This window comes from Lepus europaeus, chromosome X (assembly GCF_033115175.1).
Source record: "Lepus europaeus isolate LE1 chromosome X, mLepTim1.pri, whole genome shotgun sequence".
Lineage (NCBI taxonomy): Eukaryota > Metazoa > Chordata > Mammalia > Lagomorpha > Leporidae > Lepus > Lepus europaeus.
Genome location: NC_084850.1, coordinates 5,381,452 through 5,403,600, shown reverse-complemented (window position 1 = coordinate 5,403,600; position 22,149 = coordinate 5,381,452). Strand labels below are relative to the sequence as shown.

The following is a 22,149-nucleotide window of genomic DNA, read 5'->3' as shown; positions in this document are numbered from 1 at the left end:
ACATCATATTTAATCCCAAATTTATTGAATATTTTTTCCTCCATGAGGACATTAATTATGCCACTGGAAAAATCATCAACTAGAGAGGGAGTTAATATCAGGCACAAAGCAGACTGGGCTAGTTAATGTATCAAAATGATATGACGAAAATTGCTTGTGTCACACAAATCGAAATAATGGAATCATCATTTTAATTAAAAATATGAAGGTCTGTTGGAGTGTAGCACTCATTTTCTGTATGAGTCATGCAATTTATTTCTGATATTCATGCATGTGTATACATTCTTTGTCTCATCAACAGCCATTGCTCTAAATATCAATTACATTGAAAATATCCATTCAAATAGGTTGCATTTGTGAGCGGAAATGAAGCTAAAAAAAAGGGTTTGCTATTGTGACAGGCCAGCATCCATACAGTCGGTTGAAAGTTTACAAATTCATTATCAGTCAACCTATTTGCCTAATTATTTTCATCAAATGAACTTAGACATCAGCATGCTTTGGCATTCAGTAGTCTGGCCTAAGTATTGATTTCCGTTGAGAATTTATCTGTGTTGCATTTCTAGGCAATATAAGGCAATTAGAACTTTTTTTCGTTATAAGAAAATTACATACAAGTTATCACACCAGTCTCCATTGGATGCACAAAATGCCTTTATAGTATAGTAGCTGCCATTAAGGAAGTTATAATTTAGCATGCAGGTTAGTGCAATGAAATAAATTAACTTGAAAATAATTAAATGATAAACTGTGGTTTAGTTAATGAAAATATATCAAAACAGGGAGAAATGTATGAATGAAAATCACTGGAGAAGACCTATTGTTATTTGAATTAGAGCTTGAAAGATCTTTAGTCAAGTGGAAGAGAGAGAAAAAGCATCAATTTAAACAGAGCCAATAGGAGAAGCAAGGTATGGAGATAATGTGTGAACATAGGAGACAAAAGTAGCCAGCATGCTGAGAATAGTGGGAAATAAGACTGAAGCTAAGGCAGAGCAGTAATGGAGCTAGATCACAGAAAATCTAATAGAGAAGAGTACATCCATCTGCCAGGAGGACATTATGAATTCTACAACCAAGAGATCTCATGACACAACATGCTGCCACAAGCCCAGTAGAAATCAGTTAAATATTTTAATCTTTTAGGAGAGTAAGGAAGGAATATTCTATTTGCAATGGACAGTGGTCAGGAAGAAGGGTTGCTGGTGGCAATTAAGAATCAGTTTTAGGGCCGGCGCCATGGCTCAATAGACTAATCCTCCACCTAGCGGTGCCGGCACACCAGGTTCTAATCCTGGTCGGGGCACCGGATTCTGTCCCGGTTGCCCCTCTTCCAGGCCAGCTCTCTGCTATGGCCCGGGAGTGCAGTGGAGGATGGCCCATGTGCTTGGGCCCTGCACCCCATGGGAGACCAGGAGAAGCACCTAGCTCCAGCCTCCGGATCAGCGCGGTGCGCAGGCCGCAGCACGCCAGCCGCAGCGGCCATTGGAGGGTGAACCAACGGCAAAAGGAAGACCTTTCTCTGTGTCTCTCTCACTGTCCACTCTGCCTGTTAAAAAAAAAAAAGAAGCAGTTTTAGTGGACCAAAGATTTCCAAAGCCTGAATACTAGATCTAAAGAAGCTTCTAGTGGTGAGGATGTGAAATTAGCAAGTTCTGACCACTTCTTTAAGAAGTTTCATGGAGGAGTACAGTTGGAGACTTCTTCTGATTAGAAAAGTGCCTTCTGGTCTGGGTGTCCTCCAAGTAGGGCTTCTTGTGAAGCATCTATCTCTACTGGCAATGTGTTGTTTTATTGTTTCTTGTTAGGATTTGACACAGCAAGCTTGCAAGTTTCATCTCTTGCAGTTTACTTAGATTTTTAACTTGAATACATACACTATATATCAGACACAATTATGAAGTAAGACGCATGCAGTTAAGGAAACTGTTTAATTTAGATATTGTATTTATGACTTTGAATGAGCCAACAGCTCCAAGTTTTACTAGCATAAAGTGCTGATGTCCTTCAGTATTTTCAACACCAAATTTTTACAACTTATCTGAATTCCTTTTCCTTTTGATATGATTAAAAGGAGAGATTTCATAGTGAATTCCTAATCATTTCATTTCCTCAGACTAGACTCGGTACTTAGGCAACTGTCAGAGTAGCTAAGAGACCCTGCAGCTTTGTCAGTAAAGAAGATCGATAGCTGCTCCTTCTATTTCCCCATGTTCTTGTGGCAATCAAATTCTTTGCCACAAATGGCAAGGTCATGGAGGTGAAATTGCTTGAAAAGTATCAAGTGTTCTGTCCTAAGAAAGTATTCTGGTCTTTTTGATTCAATGATGTTGATATCCTGTTGAGACCATAGGGGCACAGGGCAACAGGGATGTTAAGTGTCTACCTACCGGTAGAGGATATGTCTGGGGAGAATTCTCTCTAAAATCTATGGAGAAGATTTCTTTATGTCTTTACTCTAAGGTGTCTTAAATGTATCAAGGGCTTTACAGCATATATGGTTGATAAATCCTCTGGCCTTAGAGATTTACCTTCTAGATCAGGTGACTCCAATACACCAGACAACAGATTGGACATGAAGGAGAGTAGGCAATACTGATAATGAGATTGAGATTGGCACTGAGAAATATTACAGAATAGGTGTTGTCTAGGGAGAAATTGGAAGAGGTACACCCACTTGCCAAATGGACTAGCAGGTCTAAGCATGTTGGGCAACAGGAAACAAGCAGGGGGGAAGGCAGAGGCTTGCTCTGAGCATATCTCCAGGAATACCTGAACCTGCCACAGTGTGCTTTGTACTTTCTTAGGACATCCAGCCTGATGACTGGCTGCCCTCTCCTGATAAGTGGATACCATCTCCAGACCAGTTCTTGAAAGACAGTGGGGAAATCCCAGCATAGAATTAGTTTTGTCTTGCTCACTAGTTCCAGAAGAGTTTCCTATGCTGTTTCTTCCCCAACTCTTCCTTGAACCTGCAGTATCTCCACTTTCATTAAACTGTCTCTTCCCGGTATGACCTTGTCTAAATAAGATCGAAGTTGGCAAACTCGAAAGGCTTCCATAGCCTTGGCAACTCATGACTAGAGCCTAGGGAGATTACTGATGCCATAAACAAGAGTATCAATTTATTAAGTCAACAACAGGAGTCACTATGTACTTACTTCTCATGTGGGATCTGTCCTTAATGTGTTGTCCAATGTGAATTAATACTATAACTAGTACTGAAACAGTATTTTACACTTTATGTTCTGTGTGGGTGCAAACTGATGAAATCTTTACTTAATATATACCAAATCGATCTTCTGTATGTAAATATAATTGAAAATGAATCTTGATGTGAATGGAAGGGGAGAGGGAGCGGGAGATGGGAGGGTTGCGGTTCGGAGGGTAGTTATGGGGGGGGAAGAGCCATTGTAATCCATAAGCTGTACTTTGGAAATTTATATTTACTAAATAAAAGTTTTAAAAAAATAATGTATCAAGGAGCACGAGCACCAGTGCACTAACAAATGTTCAGTAGATAAATGAGAATCTGGGAGAGGGCTACGTGGGAACTCTTGTGACTCTTTGCAAGTTTTCTGTAAATCTACAATTAATCCAAAATAAAAAGTTATTAAAATTAAAAAAATAATTAGTTAAGTTTAAGGAACCCAGTTGAAATACATAGCCAGCTCCACCTAGGATTTGTGACATATGTAATTCTTTATTGGAAGACTTTGACCTTCTTATAGCTTCCTGGCAGTTGGCCCTCTCTGGGTACCTTATGAATGTAAGCTGCCAATCAAATTCGTTCTGTGTTTTGGCAGAGGCCAGGGCTCATGGGATCAGAATTCACATAATACTTGCTTGCCTTCCTTCTCTCCCTGGCTCCCATTTATAAAAATGAAATTCAAAGGAAAAAGGTACATAGATACTTTGCTGTATGATTTTTTTTCTCACATGTTTGGCTCTTTGATTGGAACAGCTCTTTCTGATGGCAGAAAAGTCAATGCAGGATGTTAATTATTTCCAGAGAAATTAAACTATCAGTTGATTCTCCCCTGCACAAATCTGGGTGTGCTCAAGACACAATGGTTCATTAGCCAACATTGACCAGTGCCATGTCAACATGTACTGGATACATCTGCTACTGCCCTGACCCTGAGCTAAGAGAGTGGCAAGCCACTTTGAACCTCATTAGCTATCCACAGGACACATTTCATTTCAAGGAAAAAAATGTGTTTGTTGAACCACTGTTACAGGCACATGGCCTCAGAAGTTGTAAACTGAAGCCCAAGTATCAGATGGAATATGATAAGAACTATTCAGGTACAATTGTTTAAAGAAAGCTTAAACTTGATCAGGTCAGATTAAAAATGACACAAGGAATCAGCTTTCTCTGTTTGACAAAGAAAGACAGAATAATTACGGAAAACTTAAATCTACAGTTGACTCAAATTTGTGTTTTAACCCTTAACTTCAAAGTCATACCTCACCAACTTCTTTTTGCTTCCAACAGCTTGCATCTACATAGCCAAGTGTAGAATTTAGCCTTGTTAATCTCAGTTTCATCCACCAGGAGCATCTGTATCACATGGGCTTGTATTAGAAATGCAGACTTCAGATCCTTTCTCAGGACTACAGAATTAGAATCTATACTTTAATAAGATCTCCAGGTGATTCCTATACACAGTAAGGTTTGAGTTCTTTCACCTAAATTACCTCATCCAGTCCTCTTAAAAACATTTGAGATGTATCATGCCCATTTTAAAGATAAGGACATTGAGATCTCTCTGTTAAATGCCTAACATAACACTACACAATGATAAAGTATCCGAAGTGACAGTCAAAAGCAGATCATAACATCTGACTTCCAATCTCATGCTTCTGATATTGAGCTAAAACTGTCTCTTTAAGACAAGTAGGGGAAAGGTAGCTATTTCTATGTGTGAAATGGACTGAAAATGGGAGACAGGGAGTAGAAGGGAAAAGTAGCCAAGGACCTGGGTCTGATCAGTCCACAAAAAGTACAACCAAGCCCTGACTGATTGTAAGTCAAATGTAATTATGAAAAACCATTGCTAAAATCACTCATTATTATCACCTCAGAAAGGAAGTATCAGGTAAGTTAGAAGAAATTGGCACTAACAGCTGGTGATTGAAAAATGTGAAGAGTCAATCATTTTCATCTGTCATGAAAGTATCCTGGAAGCCAGTTTGCAGCTTCTGTGATCTCATTGTGACATAATCTAGTGGCTTCTATCTGACTGCAAGCTCTATTTCCCAACACATGAGTTGGCAAACAAGTTTCCCATCCCAGAGTGGACTTATATTTTTGGACTTCTCTGAATAGAAACTAAATTTTATAAACAAGAGATAATGTGTTGTGCTCAGAATTTTAATTTTTTGGATCTTGTATTAGCTTTCTATTGCTGCCATAGCGAATTACCTCAAATTTAGTGTGGTTTCTGACATAACAAATTACCTCAAACTTAGTGGTTTAAAACAACACAAGTTTGTTATTATTGAGTTCTGGAGGTCAGAAGTCAGATTTCGGTCCCACAAGGCTAACATGGCAAGGTGTCAGCAAAGCTGCATTCTGAAAGCACTAAGGAAGAGGCAGTTTCCTGCTCCTTGGACCTATTGGCAGATTTCAGTTCTTTGTGATTACAGAGCAAAATGCTCCATTTTCTTCCTGGTTGTAAATTGAGGGCCAGCCCCAACTTCTAGAAGACTTTCCAGAGAAATGAAATGTCAGTTTATTCTCTCATGTGTAAATTTCAATACTCTCAAGACATCCTGGCCTTTAGCCAGCACTGACCACTTGTCAACATATACTAGATACTGCTGACACTGACCCTGGGTTAGGAGAGTGGCAAGCCACACAAAAAGCTACATGCTTTGCCTTTTGCCCTCCTTCCTCCATCTTCAACGCCAGAAGGGCAAGTCCTTCTCGAATTGCATCACTCTGACCTCCAGTTGTGCCTTCTTATTTCACTTTTAAGGACCCCTGTGATTATCTCGGTCCCACCTGGGTAATCCAGGATAATCTGCTCAAGATCACAATATTCATATAATCAAAATCTTATTTCCTATGTAAGGTAAAACACTCACAGGTTCTAGGGATGAGGATGTGGGCATCTTTGGGTGAGTCATTATTGCGCTAACCGGAGATCACTTTAGTTATCCAGGCCTTTGAACACTGTCATGTGCATTAACTTGTCCAAGAACCTGCATATGAGTGGATAGATGTCGATCTCATTGTTATTTGCAAATAAATAAAGCAGATTACATCTTAAACACCAGGATAGAAAACAAGATAAATACCCATTGTATGTATGTTAGCCAAAATTTATCTTTATCAGAAATTTATCTTAATTTATATATCGCCTTATAAAATTTCTGTATCAGACTGTGGCCCCCATCATGACTAGAAAATGATGAAATATCTGCTCATCACTGGCAGAAGAGTATGTGGACAGACTAGACTTGATTTGAAGTTTCTTGTGGTAATATTGGGATTTGCAGTATTTTATTTTCAGGACCCATATCACGGAGGCAGGAAAGCTACTGAAACCACTGGCCCTTCACTGTTCCTACACACATTATTTCCACCACAGCAACACAGCTTTTGTCTGTTTTACACTATAATATGCTTCTGTAAACACTTTTTATTGCTTTCTATTTCTCAGTATGTTTTTTATTGAACAAATAGAATAAAGGCATTGTTGGGAGGTAGAAGAGGTGGGGTATATTTCAAAAGAACTGACACAGACAAAAATGGATTCATCCCACCCCCCTGTTGGAATAAATTCAAGATTCAGAGGATCTGCCTCTAGTAGTCTAGTGGGATGAACCAGATACATTTTTTCTCTATGTCTGGAACTTGGAATTCAGAGAGCAAAATGAGGGAGGAAGATACAGAAAATCAGCTGTGGTTGTTGATTCCTGGTTTTTTTTTTAAATATTTTTAATGATAGTTGTTTCTATTTATTTTTAATGAATTTATTGATACATTTGATCCTTAGGGTCACGATAAATATGTGATAATTATAACACAATCCTCATCAATTCTCATGTTAATGGGATATTAATACAAAGAGAATAAATTCAATGTATTTTGTGGATACAGTTCAAATAATTCCCTCCCTCTTTTTTCTTTTTTTCTTTTTTTAATTTTTCAAATAACATATTTTAAATTTACATTATAGTCAAAGGTTTAATACTGCACTAGCCATAAGGAAAATGCAAATTAAAAACACAATGAGATAACACCTCACCCCTGTCAGAATGTCTATTATCCAAAAAGCAGAAAGTAACAAATGCTGGCTAGGATATGGAGAAAGGGGAACTTTTATACACTGTTGGTAGGAATGTAAATTAGTGCAGCCATTGTGGGGCACAGTATGTAGATTTTTTAAAAACCTAGAAATAGGCCGGCGCCACGGCTCACTAGGCTAATCCTCCGCCTTGCGGCGCCAGCACATCAGGTTCTAGTCCCGGTCGGGGCACCGATCCTGTCCTGGTTGCCCCTCTTCCAGGCCAGCTCTCTGCTGTGGCCAGGGAGTGCAGTGGAGGATGGCCCAAGTCCTTGGGCCCTGCACCCCATGGGAGACCAGGAGAAGCACCTGGCTCCTGCCATCGGATCAGCGCGGTGCACAGCGCGCTACCGCGGCGGCCATTGGAGGGTGAACCAACGGCAAAAGGAAGACCTTTCTCTCTGTCTCTCTCTCACTGTCCACTATGCCTGTCAAAAAAAAAAAAAAAAAACCTAGAAATATACTTGCCACATGATCCAACAATCCCACTATTGGGTATATACCCAAAAGACATGGCCACATTTTATCAAAGAGATACATGCACCATGGTGTTTATAGAAGCACTTTTCTCAATCATCAAAATATGGAATCAAGCAAAGTGTCCATCATCTAATGAATAGATAAAGAAAATGTAATGTATATGTGTGTATATATTTTATATACACAATGGGATATTATTCACATATGAAAAAAGAAGATTCTACCATTTGCATCAAAATGAATACAACCAGAGGGCATCATATTGAATGGAATAAGCTAGACACACAAAGTCAAATACCACATGTTCTCACTTATATGTGGGAGCTAAAATTAAAAAGAAAAAAAAAAACAAAAGAATACACTAATGGCTGTGTATATCAGTATTGCTACTAGTTTTGTCAAACTTCATTTTCTATCTTTTTTTTAACTTTTATTTAATGAATATAAATTTCCAAAGTACAGCTTATGGATTACAGTGGCTCCCCCCCCCATAACTTCCCTTCCACCCGCAACCCTCCCCTTTCCCGCTCCCTCTCCCCTTCCATTCACATCAAGATTCATTTTCTTTTTTTTTTCCTCTTAACTAATTTATTTTTTTAATGTGTAAATTCTTTTTTTTAAATTTTATTTAATGAATATAAATTTCCAGTGTACAGCTTATAGATTACAATGGCTTCCCTCTCCCATAACTTCCCTCCCACCCGCAACCCTCCCCTCTCCCGCTCCCTCTCCACTTCCATTCACATCAAGATTCATTGTCAATTCTCTTTATATACAGAATATCAATTTAGTATAAAGATTTCAACAGTTTGCACCCACATAGAAACACAAAGTGAAACATACTGTTGGAGTACTAGTTGTAGCATTAAGTCACAATGTACAGCACATTAAGGACAGAGATCCCACATGAGGAGCAAGTGCACAGTGGCTCCTGTTGTTGACCCAACAAATTGACACTCTAGTTTATGGTGCCAGTAACCACCCTAGGCTGTTGTCATGAGTTGCCAAGGCTATGGAAGCCTTCCAAGTTTGCCGACTCTGATCATATTTAGACAAGGTCATAAAAGACAGAGTGAGGATAGTAACCAATGATCCTAAGAGTGGCATTTACCAGGTTTGAACAATTATACAGCATTAAGTGGGGAAGAGGACCATCAGTACACACAGGTTGGGAGTAGAGCCATTGGTGGTAGAGGTTATAATTACGAAGGAATGAGGCCCAAGTACACTAGACAGGGTCTAGAACAAAGGACAGAGTCATTATTAGAGGAGCTAAGAAAGGTGCTAAGCTACAATTAAGTTTTCTGATTGAGAGGCAAATAGAACCTCACAGAAGGGGCTTGATAATAATCTGGTGGGCTTTAGGCCTTGTAAGTTAAGAGGCCCAGACCTATCTATCTCTTCACATGGGGTATATCCTAAGGGAGGTGTGAACCTCCTAGGGGAAGGCACTCTGTTGACTTTCATTACTTGGCTGGCCTGGGAGGAGAGCTGCCCAGGTAAAGGCAAGGGGCATCTCTAACAAGAAATTTACAGTTCTGCCTGCAATGTTGCTGACCCTACTTGACTATCCCCTCAGCTGCAGTGGTCACTTTGGAAGTTGGGCTGAGTGAAGGGCTTTTCAGCTTAGAGCCAATAAGATCTGTGGCTCTGACCTGGGCATCCTTCGACTCCAGGGCAGGTCCATTTGCAGTGATCCAACTCTTGGCAGAGCTGCCAGGGCTCTTCATAAGCTGACTTCTGCTGAAGCCCAGGCTTACCACATTGAAAGCCACTGCAGTGGACTGGCCTGCTGGGTCTCCTTGAGGGCAGATCACTGTACAGATCAGCCATTAATAGGCCTGCCACCCATTGCTTCTGATGCCGAGCTTTCTTTTCCTCCTGGTTTGTGTTAAAGCAGACCAGAGGATGCAAGTCAAGGGAGTGCCCGTGTCCCATCTCTAATCTTCGGTGGCCTGAACTACAAGTCTATAGTCACAGGCATGTTCTGTAGTCGTTTTTCTAAGGTAGACAATGCCCATGAGGAAAATTATATTCTCACTTTAAAACTTTCTTTCCCTTTGGTCTGAAAGGGAGGTTTTTTCTACTTACTGTTTACTTCGCTGATGGCAAAGTGAATCTAGCTATGAGATTATTATTTAAGTTCTTATTTTGGCTATGCTATTACAGAAAAATGTTAGCCATCTCTTTTATAAGGTCTAAAGATTAAATTGTGCGTCCTACAGATTCCTTCATAATAGAATTAGTTTCCTACCTTGAAGAGAATAGAGAAATGAAAGAACAAGTTGGGCTTAGAATAGAGAAATGAGGGAGCAAGTCCTAGATCGCTTGCTGACAAGAGCAATATCACATGAATACTTAGCAAACAGTTTCAACCACTAGATAACAACTTAAGAAAACATTTACCAGAAGGTCCAATGCCTTCTCTAAATTTTAAGAATCATGTATTTGAAAACACCTCTTAAATATCTAACATGGTGTAGTTTGTTTAACCAGTAAACTTAAGCACAACCATATAAAATGTTTTTAGTTTCTTTCTACCAACAAGTTTAAAACATATGATACACAGATTCAGGTCCCACAAATTAAAATGTATCTTTGATTGATTTTAGCAGCTTAAATTTATGGACAATCTTATCTATAAGCCATTTAAAATAAAACTCTTAATAAAATTTCCCCATGTGGACATACAATATGTACACACATATAACATAGCATAATAGACCAATATAGCAATTTTAATAATAGCTTTTAAAATCTTTAACTCTTTTTGTAGATTGCCAATTGATTTGAATTGCTTTTTCTTTTTAGTATCCTCAGTTAACCATACTTTCTCTCAGTTGGTACTGTTAATACATTATTGGCTTCATCTGTTTACAGAGCCATCCCAAAGTACTGAATACAATAGAAGTGGCTGGAAAAAGTCCATAGGAACCTATAGGAGGACAGCTAAACACAGAACCAACAACGCTTTAGTTTTATGAGCAGCACATCATATATAACTGTGGATGACAAAAGACTTTAAGTCGCTATGTTTAAAATTATAAACTCATCAACCAACAAGAGGCACTTGCTTACTTCACAGTATTTTTGAAAGCACCTGTAGGATTTTACAAGTATTTAACCCTTTAGGCCTCTGGGGCTTTCTCATTAAGATAACTATCATGTCTAGTAACACAAGATCATTAGACTTTTTAATTCTCAAACATTTGTATTAATAGCATTTTCCATTATAGAAACTTAAAGTTTGGTACCACATCACATCTTGACAGTACTTCTAATATAATCCAAATAGCCTGATTAGTTGGTGTCTCTATAAGATGAGAGACATAGGTCCTTCGATTTTTTCAGTTGGGCCCAAGCTGGAAAAACCAAAGTCCAGGATTTACTGGAAATTTTAGAGTCCAGATTGTTAGAAACTTTGATTTTTTGAATGCCTGTCAAGAATGCCAAGAAAGCTCAAAATCCAGAATATCTGGTTGAAATAAGATTCCTTAAAATCATGACATAACATAGAACAAATCTGATCATTGTTACAAGGTGATTATTCAGATCTTTGAAAATAAGCACATATTTAAATAACCCATAATAGATTACTTTAACACATTGCTTTAACAGAGCATCAGAGTTTAAATCTATGTCAAAGAGAAATTGAGCTTCCTGTGAACTTTTGCTGTGTGGTTTCCTTCCTTTACCTTCTTTCATATTGGTGACCATGTTTCTGTGTTTCTGTGTGTAGCACATCTTTAAGCATATTTTGCAGGGCAGGGTGAGTGGCAACAAATTCTTTCAGTTTCTGTTTGCTATGAAAAGTCTTAATTTCACCTCCATTCACAAATGAGAACTTTGCAGGATATAATATTCTGGGCTGGCAGTTTTTCTCTCTTAGTACCTGGGCAATGTCTCGCCATTCCCTTCTAGCTTGTAGGGTTTCTGATGAGAAGTCTGCTGTGAGTCTAATTGGAGATCCTCTGAGAGTAATCTGGCGTTTCTCTCTTGCACATTTTAGGATCTTTTCTTTATGTTTCACTGTGGTGAGTTTGATTACATCATGTCGTGGTGAGAATCTCTTTGGGTCATGTTTATTAGGGGTTCTATAAGCTTCCTGTACTAAGATGCCTCTGTCCTTCTCCAAACCTGGGAAATTTTCTGCTAGTATCTCACTGAAAATGCCTTCTAATCCTTTCTCCCTCTCCATGCCTTCAGGAACTCCTAGAACCCGAATGTTGGGTTTTTAATAGTATCCTGTAGATTCCCGACAATATTTTTTAGATTTCTAATTTCTTCTTCTTTTCTTTGGTTTGACTGTTTCCTTTCCTGTTCTCTGTCTTCTAAGTCTGATATTCTCTCTTGTGCTTCGCCCATTCTGTTTTTAAAGCTCTCTAATGTGTTTGTCATTTGATCTATTGAATTCTTCATTTCATTATGATTTCTCGTCACTATCACCGTTTCTTGTTCTACTAGTTGTGTCATTTCATTTTGATTCCTCCTTAATATTTCATTTTCACGAGAGAGATTTTCTATCTTGTAAATTAAGGATTTCTGTAGTTCAAGAATTTGTTTTTGAGAACTTCTTAATGTTCTTATCAATTTTTTGAGATCCGCTTCTTGCATTTCCTCTATCTCATCATCTTCATAATCTTGAATTGGGGTGTCTTTTTCATTTGGGGGCATCATAGTGTCTTCCTTGTTCTTGTTACCTCGGGTTTTGCGTTTGTTGTTTGGCATGTTGGAGATATTTGGTTTCTTCACTGTGGTGTTTTTTCTTGTTACACTATGGCTCTATATTAAGTGGACTGTCTGCTTTCAGTGGAGCCTTAGAGGCTTGAGATGAGTGTGGACTGAGAGCTCTGTTTGGTTCCTCAGGGCTGAGGGTGTGTCAAAGATGACACTCCCAGGTTAGGTGTGGTAAATCTCTTTCTTTCTTTTTTTGATTCAAAAGGGAAGTAATTCCGCACAGCTGAAGTAATTGGAGGTAGTTAGCAGGCAAATGATATACCCACAGGAGCCAGAGATTGGAAGCTCTTTCCCAAGGACCACACAGGGAATCTCTGCTGCCCTCAGTGTGAGCTCCAATTCTCCTGCAGTCTCCCACTGGGTTGTCAACTTAGATGCTAATCTCCTGTTATTTCACCCCTCTCCCCAGAGTCAGGTTTTTCTGCTAGGCTCAGGGCCAGTGCAGACCTGAGGTCGCCCTGCTTATGACGTATGTCCAAAATGGCGCCTGCTCTTTGTCTTGGTCGCCTTTGAGGGGTGAGTGGAGGGAGAGAAACTCGTGTCCGTATCGGTCACTTTTTTTTTTTCCTCTCTCTCTTCTAGTTAGCCTGGTGAACTTTTCCCCACAGAGTTTCAAGCCTCGTTCCCTCTAGTCTCCTCTTTCTGCTTGCCCGCTGGTGTCTCGGGCTATTGAGGTTCGGCTCACCTCGCGTTCCAGCGCTGGTGCGTTGAGTCCGCCGCTGGTGTCCCGAACTTAGGCTCCCACGCTCTCCAGGCAGGTCCACTGTGAATCACTAGTTCCAGAAGAGTTTCCTCTGCTGTTTCTTCCCCTACTCTTCCTTGACCCTATGGTATCTCCACTTTTATTAACCTGACTCAACCCCCGGACTAATAGTGTGCTCCCTTCCTATCAAGATTCATTTTCAATTCTCTTTATATACAGAAGATCAGTTTAGTATATATTAAGTAAAGATTTCAACAGTTTGCCCCCACATAGCAACACAAAGTGAAAAAAATACTGTTGGAGTACTAGTTATAGCATTAAATAACAGTGTACAGCACATTAAAGACAGAGATCCTACATGATATTTTTTTTTTTTGACAGGCAGAGTGGACAGTGAGAGAGAGAGAGAGACAGAGAGAAAGGTCTTCCTTTTGCCGTTGATTCACCCTCCAATGGCCGCCGCGGTAGCGCGCTGCGGCCGGTGCACCGCACTGTTCCGATGGCAGGAGCCAGGTGCTTATCCTGGTCTCCCATGGGGTGCAGAGCCCAAACACTTGGGCCATCCTCCACTGCACTCCCTGGCCACAGCAGAGAGCTGGCCTGGAAGAGGGGCAACCGGGACAGGATCGGTGCCCCGACCGGGACTAGAACCCGGTGTGCCGGCGCCGCAAGGCGGAGGATTAGCCTGTTGAGCCACGGCGCCGGCTCCTACATATATTTTAAAAATTAATTTTCTATATAATTTCCAAGTTAACACCAGGGTTTTTTTTGTTCATTTTCAATTATCTTTATATACAGAAGATCGATTCAGTATATACTAAATAAAGATTTCATCAGTTTGCACCCACACAGAAGCACAAAGTGTAAAAATACTGTTTTAGTACTAGTTATAGCATCACTTCACATTGGACAACACATTAAGGACAGATCCCAGATGAGAAGTAAGTACACAGTGACTCCTGTTGTTGATTTAACAATTGAAACTCTTGTTTATAGCGTCAGTAATCTCCCTAGGCTCTAGTCATGAGTTGCCAAGGCTATGGAAGCCTTTAGGGTTCGCCGACTTTGATCTTATTCTGATAGGGTCATCTTGGTCAAACCAGTGACTAAGACTGCTATACTGCTATAGTTTTAATGATCTGTGATTATTTTAAAATTATATTATATGAGTGACATGGACATCTTTACACTTGATTATTGCTTATAGTCCTTCCTATATTCCCACTTTTTACTTGATGTTGATTCCATTGCCCCAGGCCTATCCTTTTACAACTTAATGATGAACTGAATTATGAAACCATTCCATATTATTGGGTAGACTTACATTGGAGCCTTATAAAACTCACAATAATGCTGATGAAATTCATACAAGTCTAAACTAAACTCAAAATTTCGGCTGGCACTGTGACTCACTAGGCTAATCCTCCACCTGCGGCGCTGGCATCCCTGGTTCTAGTACCGGTTGGGGTGTCGGATTCTGTCCCTGATTGCTCCTCTTCCAGGCCAGCTCTCTGCTGTGACCCGGGAAGGCAGTGGAGAATGGCCCAAGTGCTTGGGCCCTGCACCCGTGTGGGAGACCAGGAGAAGCACCTGGCTCCTGGCTTTGGATCCGCCATTGGGGGAGTGAACCAATGGAAAAAGGAAGACCTTTCTCTCTGTCTTTCTTTCTCTCACTAACTCTGCCTGTCAAAAAAAGAAAAATATTTTAATACAGGATTACTCCATCAAACATCTCATGCTACATGCCTTTGGCAAGTTCTGGGTCTTTTAAATGTGCTGCCAAGGTCAGTACCCTATGAACTTGTTTGTCAAATCTTCCCATGTATATTTCCCTCTACAAAATCATTACCCATTCTGGAACTTTTCCTTTTTGATGCCCACACAGCTTGATTGTGAAGAGTGGCCAATTCTTATACTCATTTCCCCTAAGTGGTCATTGTCAATGCTGACTAGCCATTGGGTCCTCTCTAAGAACACAACAAAAGATGTAACTATAAGAATTCTTAGGAGAAATAATTTCAATATGTCTACTTAGTTATAAGATTATAATCATTTTCATATATGGCCTCTATCATGTCCATAACCTCTTAATTGGAATTTTGAAACTCAAAAAGTTCTGAGAGTTGTTATTTTACTGAGACAAACTCATTTGTTGACAAAACATGACCTAAAGTGAAATGCGGATATTTATTTCAAGTATTTATTTATTCCTTTTATTCTGAACATTACTCAAGCCATTTTAATAAGTTTTGCTAAAGAGGGCTCCCTAAGGTCTCAACTGGGTGTTTTATATATATATAGTATATTCACCTTACTACTATTTAAAATAAAAAAGTCCAAATAGCAAAATGCATCTGTCCTTAGAAGGAATTTGGATAAGGACACTGGTATATGAACATGAACACACACACACACACACATGCACACGCACATTTTTTACTAAAGCCATAAAGCTTTTATTTTGATTTAGCTGAAGAATAAGTTGATTTGTGTAAATCCAGCCTCTTGTTTTACATGTAACACTTCAGAGCATTTGGTTTTGAGGGAACAATTCCTGGGATTGTTTTTTTCTTATAGAAGTTGCTCAAAAATAACTCTTTAAATGGGAATTTTATCCAATCATATTCCAAAGAGTCTATTTTGATTTGGTAACAGCAGGATGAACAGCTTTTTATGAGGAGCCAGAAATTAATGCATAAATGTGAAAGACTACTAAGAAGAGCCTTTCCACTTGAAAATCATATGTGGATACAAATTAGATTTTATCCCTCCATCTACCACCCAATATTCTCTGTATTGTAGATGCACTGTTATATTCAAAATTTCACCTGGGGGTAATTGAGACCAAGTTAGCGTAATCTCTGGATTAGTCTCACTTGGATATATTTTCTCAATCTTTATTTAGTAACCAAAGGTAAGAATTGATTAGATTTAAGAGGGACTTTGCATAAATACGAAGTCATTACTTACATTAAAGTGAGAGCTGCAGGGGAATGCTGGGAAATAGGAGCACCCCCACGGTTGGGGCAGCACACACAGGTCTCCAGGGGATATAGTCCCCAATTTCTTGTGCTTCCTTAATCTCTTGGCATATTTAGCAGAGCAGTGTACTTGCAGATAGTATTTACTTAGGAGACAGCATTTTTAAATGAGTTTCATTTTATTCTATGAAAGAAAATTCCTACCGGGGAGATTAAAAGGCCAGTCTTTAGTGATGGAAGGCACAAGTAATGCAAAGGTCTCAATGCTGGGGCTGTGTAGTGACTGATGAGGAGCCCATGATGGCTTCAAAGGGATCCTTTTTTTCCCCCAAGCAGCAGCTGACTATGACTCCAGCCCAATAGGTGAGGGCTGTAATGTTGGGAAGAGACTCTAGTAAGGATATGCAGTGGAGATATAACCTTGCTTGGCTTTAGGCAAAGAATAAAGGGCTATGCTTGCATAATCTTAGGCACAAGAATCCTTTTGGACCCTTTGAGGTCTGAAGGTGGAACAACAGAACCAAATGATATCCAAAGCCAGGATTTGTCTCTCTTGACTGAGCTGCTGCCTCAGATTTGGGAATGGGAGGCAGGAAAGCCAGATGAGTTGCTGCCCTGTGTGAGAGGAAAGGAGGGCCAGAAGACAGCTAGGCAGATTAGTGGACTAGATCCCACACACAGGAAAGTTGCACTGGCCCTCAGCCCACCCATTAACTTGAGCTCAGCTTATCTCCAAAGGGGCTTAGGTGGAAGAACCAGAGGGCAAGTAGAACCCTCCCGCAAATTAGGAGCCAAATTTCTGAGAGAAAAAAAAAAAAAAAAAAAAAAAAAAACCTCAGTCAAAAAGACAATCAGACCAGCAAAAGCAAAGCAATGGCATACCCCAGTATGCTAAGAGACATCTGAGGTTGATTTGTGACAGGGCACAGAGAGCAAACGATTGGTAGGAAAGGAATATCGATTCTCAATAAAAGCAGAGTAGTAAATGGTGTCACTTTGCAAATGCTTTGCTTGGTCAGCTTTACAAATTTAAAATCAATCATTAGAGATGATTTGTCCCCTAGGATCATACTTCTTGGTAAAATTTTTACAAAAAGTTTACTAAAATTGTGGTGGAGCAAACAAAGAAGAGTATTCTCTCATTCTCTTATTCATGCACCCAACAGACAGCAATCGAGGGCTAACTTCAGTCAGGTTGGTGCTGAGTGCTGGGCGCTCATCAATGAATATGTTTGGCACAGCCACTGCCCACGGAGGGAGCTGGGAGGACAATGTGAGAAGAGTTAGTCATGGTTGTCCAACCAGCTGGGAGGTAGAGGCAAGCCCTTCCTTCTCTGTGGGTCTCAATTTCCTCCAACTAAAAGGAAGATTGAACTCATCTTTCTTTGTAATAGGACTATAGTTTGTGTTTAGCTAAGATCAGAGCCTCTCAACAAACCTATTAGACGGTAACAGAAAATGAAACACTATCTTACTATAAAAGAAATGAGACCATTATCTAAGTTTCTACTGCATCTGGAAAGCATGAAACCTTGGCATGACTTTGCTGGGAAGGGAGACAGTTTGTTGGGAACCCAAATAACTTAGATATACGCAGATCTAGTTCTAATCAAACATTGGACCTTGAGCCAGTCACTGTACCTCTTGAGCCTCACTTTTCACATCTGTAAAATGGAAATAGTCCATGTCACTCTGCCTGTAGCACACAGATCATAGGCCTTTTACGAGGAACTGAAATATGAGGCAATAAGTGGTGTCATTTTTCTTTCAGCCCACCCTTGGCCACATCCCAGCCTCTACCTGTAGCACAACCCAGCGGAGGGTCTGGCAGCTCCAGCGAGTCAGAGAGCAGCTCTGAGTCAGACTCAGACAGCGAAAGCAGCACCACTGACAGTGAATCCAATGAGGCACCTCGTGTGGCTACTCCAGAGGTGAGTGAAGTTGTCAGGGCCAAATCACCATCTGACTTTTCCCCAGACAGCATCCTGACATGCATACATACATATCCATGCACACAACACACACACTTTCAGCATATAAATTACTTTAGTACAATAACTACTTCAGCAGAAAAGTATCCAGGTGCTTGATAGAATTGTTTTTCTCTAAAGCATATATTTACAGAATCCCAAAATATGTACTTTTCTTGCTGTGTGACTGATTTGCAGTGTGACTCACTTAGCTACTCTGAATTGCAAACTTCCTCATGTGTAAAATGAGAATAGTAATGACTGGGCTAGCAACTTCTCTTTTGAGAGCACCAATGAAGCCAATCCAATCTACTTCTTGGGACACCAACCTTACTCTCCATTAGAATAATGAATGCTTTCCCTATAATGATCGAGAAGTCACATGTTTTAAATGATAATAATGTAATAAAACATTTAACTCAGCCCTGTAAAATAAGAAAATAATAATATTGTTTTATTAATATAACAATAAGAAGAAAAATTGGCTTTTCCTTTCTCTGAGTTCAGGATAGCTTCCCAGTTCTGTTGAGACTATACCTGATACAGCAACTGAATCCCAGCACCCCATGGCTCTTCAAACACTTGGTGTTCAGTAATCAGAAAATAATAATAGAACAAGGCAGTAGTAATATTACTACTGTTAACAACAAAAAATATTTACTGAACATGGACCTTGTATCAGACACTGTGCTAAGATGGTGATCTGAATTTTCTCATTCCATCCTCATAACAACCCTTTCTATTATGAAATCCCTTTTATGGATGAGAGAATAAGGTTTTGAAAGCTAAGAAAAACTTTCCCAAGCTTGCACAGATAAGAGAGTGATAGAGCCAAGACTGAAACCCAAGTCAGTGTGTTGCCAAAGCTTGTGCTTTTAACCACAGAGCTATGCCACTGATAGAGGCAGCCAATACAGTTTTCTTAATTCTTACCTGCCATTGTCCTGTGCAGGTTGGCATTGCAGCTACTCAAATGTTTTGAATTCTGTCATCAACTGGCAGAATTCAGAGCTGTGAATCAAGAAACTAAATTGTACATATCATTTCTATGGCTTACCAGTAGACATTAATGTCTGCATCCATGTCCCCATAAATTGGTCATTGCTCATACACCGAGGTAAGTGCAGTAGATTTTGTGTAAGTGAAATATTTTCATCCTTCTGTAACAATACATGACTTGTTCTATTTGCCATGAATTTCAGCATCATATACAAAGTACTGCAAGACCTGGTGGATGGAAAGCCTTTCCTTTTCAATTACATTTAAGGTGCCTTCATATTTCTTTTAAGGATCAGAGACCATCGCCTCTTCCTCCTGGTGATAGAGTGAATGATGATTCCCAACAAAAGGTTTTGTGAATAGGTTTCCCTCCCAGAGATGCCTACACACCTTCTGGAACAACTCCCTGTGAATAATTCTTTCCTTCCTAATCAGAGTGGAGAATGTTTTCAGAGGAAGTGTGAAAATTAGTTTAAATATGTAGAGTGCAGCTGGTTTGGTTCTGGATAGCTTAGGTAATCTGATTATTGTGGGTATAGTATGTGTGCACATGTGTGTATGAGTATGTATGTTGCGGGGGTATGGGTAACTGGTCACTTAATGTCCAAATGTTTTATTATGTCGCTGTGCTGAGAGTCCCCCTGAATGTGAAGTGCGTTCCCCAAATGTGAACTGCATTCTTCCTGCTATTTCTCAATCTGCAGCCTGACCCACCTTCAACCAACAAGTGGCAGTTGGATAAATGGCTCAACAAGGTAACATCACAGAACAAGTCGTTTATTTGTGGTCAAAATGAAACACCTATGGAGACCATTTCTCTGCCTCCTCCTATCATCCAACCAATGGAAGTACAGCTCAAAGTGAAGCCAAACCCCAGCCAGCTTCTGGCTGAACCTAAGGAACGGCCTCTCCTAAGTCTCATCAGGGAGAAGGCCCGTTCACGGCCTACCCAGAGAACTCCAGAAGCAAAGGCTGTGAAACATAAGCTGTCGGTACCAATTGAAACAGCTTCTCAAAGGACAACTGGGAAAAAGCAACCCAGAAAGATGGAGAAGAACACCAGTATTGAGGAGTTTACCTGGCCCAAACCAAACATTACTAGCAGTACTCCCAAAGAAAAAGAGAGCATGGAGCTTCCTGATCCACCAAGAGGCCGTAACAAAGCCGCTGCCCACAAACCAGTTCCTAGGAAAGAACCAAGGCCTAACATCCCTTTGACTGCTGAGAAGAAAAAGTATAGAGGGCCTGGAAAGATCATCCCAAAGTCCCGGGAATTCATTGAAACAGATTCATCTACGTCTGACTCCAACACAGATCAGGAAGAGACCCTGCAGATCAAAGTCCTGCCTCCTTGCATTGTTCCTGGAGGTAATACTGCTAAATCCAAGGAACCCTGTGGTGCCAACCTGGCCCTGAGCACCTTAATCAGCAGCAGCAACAACAACTTAACAATCAATAATGAAGAGCCAACTTTTTCACCAATTCCTGTCACGCAAACTGAGCTGCTGTCCCCTCTACAAGATCAGGAGAATCTGAAAAACCTTTGGGTGAAAATTGATTTGGACTTGCTCTCTAGGGTACCTGGCCACAACTCACTCCAAACAGCACAATCCAAGGCAGAATACAAGGAGACTGCTTCAAAACCTAAGCGTCAGACTATTCCTTCAGCTGTGGAAAAACTGCCCCCTAAGGGCAAGCGTAAGCACAAGGTAAGCTGTCCAATGTGGTCTGCCACGTGATCATTAGCAGTGGCTATCTGTTGTCCAAATTGGTCTTCAGTCTTGTTTTCAATGAAGCCAATGGCAGTGGGTTGCACAGTTTGGTGAAAACAATAATGCTTTCCATGAGAAGTGCAGTATGATACATGACTAGGGAGGAAGTGCTAGAAATTATCAAAGTTTGGCATCTAGTGACAAGAAAGTCCACTGTGGCACTTGAGGGATTTATGATGTGCCATAAAGAAGAATAAGTAAAGAGTCTCTGTTCCCAGGCAGCCAGTCCATGGCATCAGCTCCTTAAGCTCCTCTTGTTTTCAGACTCAGGTCATTTTTCCTTAAATTGCTGCCCCTGGATCAGCAGGGTGCTTATGTGCCCTCAATTTCCAAAAGCTTTCTCAGGATCTCGTTAATTTCTCTGGATAAATGTTAGCACCCCCACCATCCAGTTATCTTTTTCTATCCTTGATTTTACCAGACTCCGGATTCATGTTCTTCCCGGCATGCTAGGATTACTGGCCCATGTGGCAAGCTTGACTTGTGAACATTTCACCTGTAGCAGGTACAGGCTGAATTGCAGAACTACAAAGTATCATCACAGGAGTGGATCCAGAATTACTCTTTACATTTTTAAAAGATACATTTATTTATTTGAAATGGAAAGTGACAGAGAGAGGGGGAGAGAGAGGGAGAAAGAGAGGGAGAGAGATCTTCCAATTGTAGGTTCACTCCCTAAATGGCCATAATGGCCAAGGCTGGGTCAGGCAGAAGCCAGGAGCCTAGAACTGCATCTGAGTCTCCCATGTGGATGGCAGGGGTCCAAGCACTTGGGCCATCTTCTGCTGCTTTCTCAGGAACATAAACAAGGAGCTGGACCAGAAGTGGAACAGCTGGAACTCAAACTGGTGCTCATATGGGATGTCAGGATTTTGGGTGGCGGCTTAACTGACTGCAACACAATGAAATCCCCAGCCATTTCCATTTCAAATATGTCTAGAGAGATGAATTTGTGGCCAATAACCTCACTGTGATATATTTCTGGATCTGAAGGTATTTTTTAGAGTACATTGTCTCATGATAATATTCAGATAGCCATATTTCTAATGACTACGATAGTGGATAGAGAAGAGGCTTCTAGTCATCTCCCCTTTTCTTCTGTCCCTTTCCAGAAATACTTAAGTTTGGCCAGAAATGGCTCAGATTCCTCACTAAGGAGCAGCTCTACCCATGGCCAGGCTGTGTTACAAAATAGGATACTGCAAGAAT

At 40.3% G+C, this 22,149-nt stretch overlaps 1 protein-coding gene across 4 annotated transcripts in view; it reads left to right on the top strand.

The window, feature by feature from the left end:
* The window catches only part of AFF2 (ALF transcription elongation factor 2), a 587,559-nt gene that overhangs the window by 524,761 nt on the left and 40,649 nt on the right, over nt 1-22,149 (top strand). For all 4 annotated transcript variants that reach the window (XM_062183803.1, XM_062183804.1, XM_062183802.1 and 1 more), the window contains 2 exons: nt 17,971-18,130; nt 19,873-20,877. In XM_062183803.1, the coding sequence (XP_062039787.1) occupies nt 17,971-18,130; nt 19,873-20,877 (1,165 nt within the window). The remainder of the gene's footprint in view (nt 1-17,970; nt 18,131-19,872; nt 20,878-22,149) is intronic.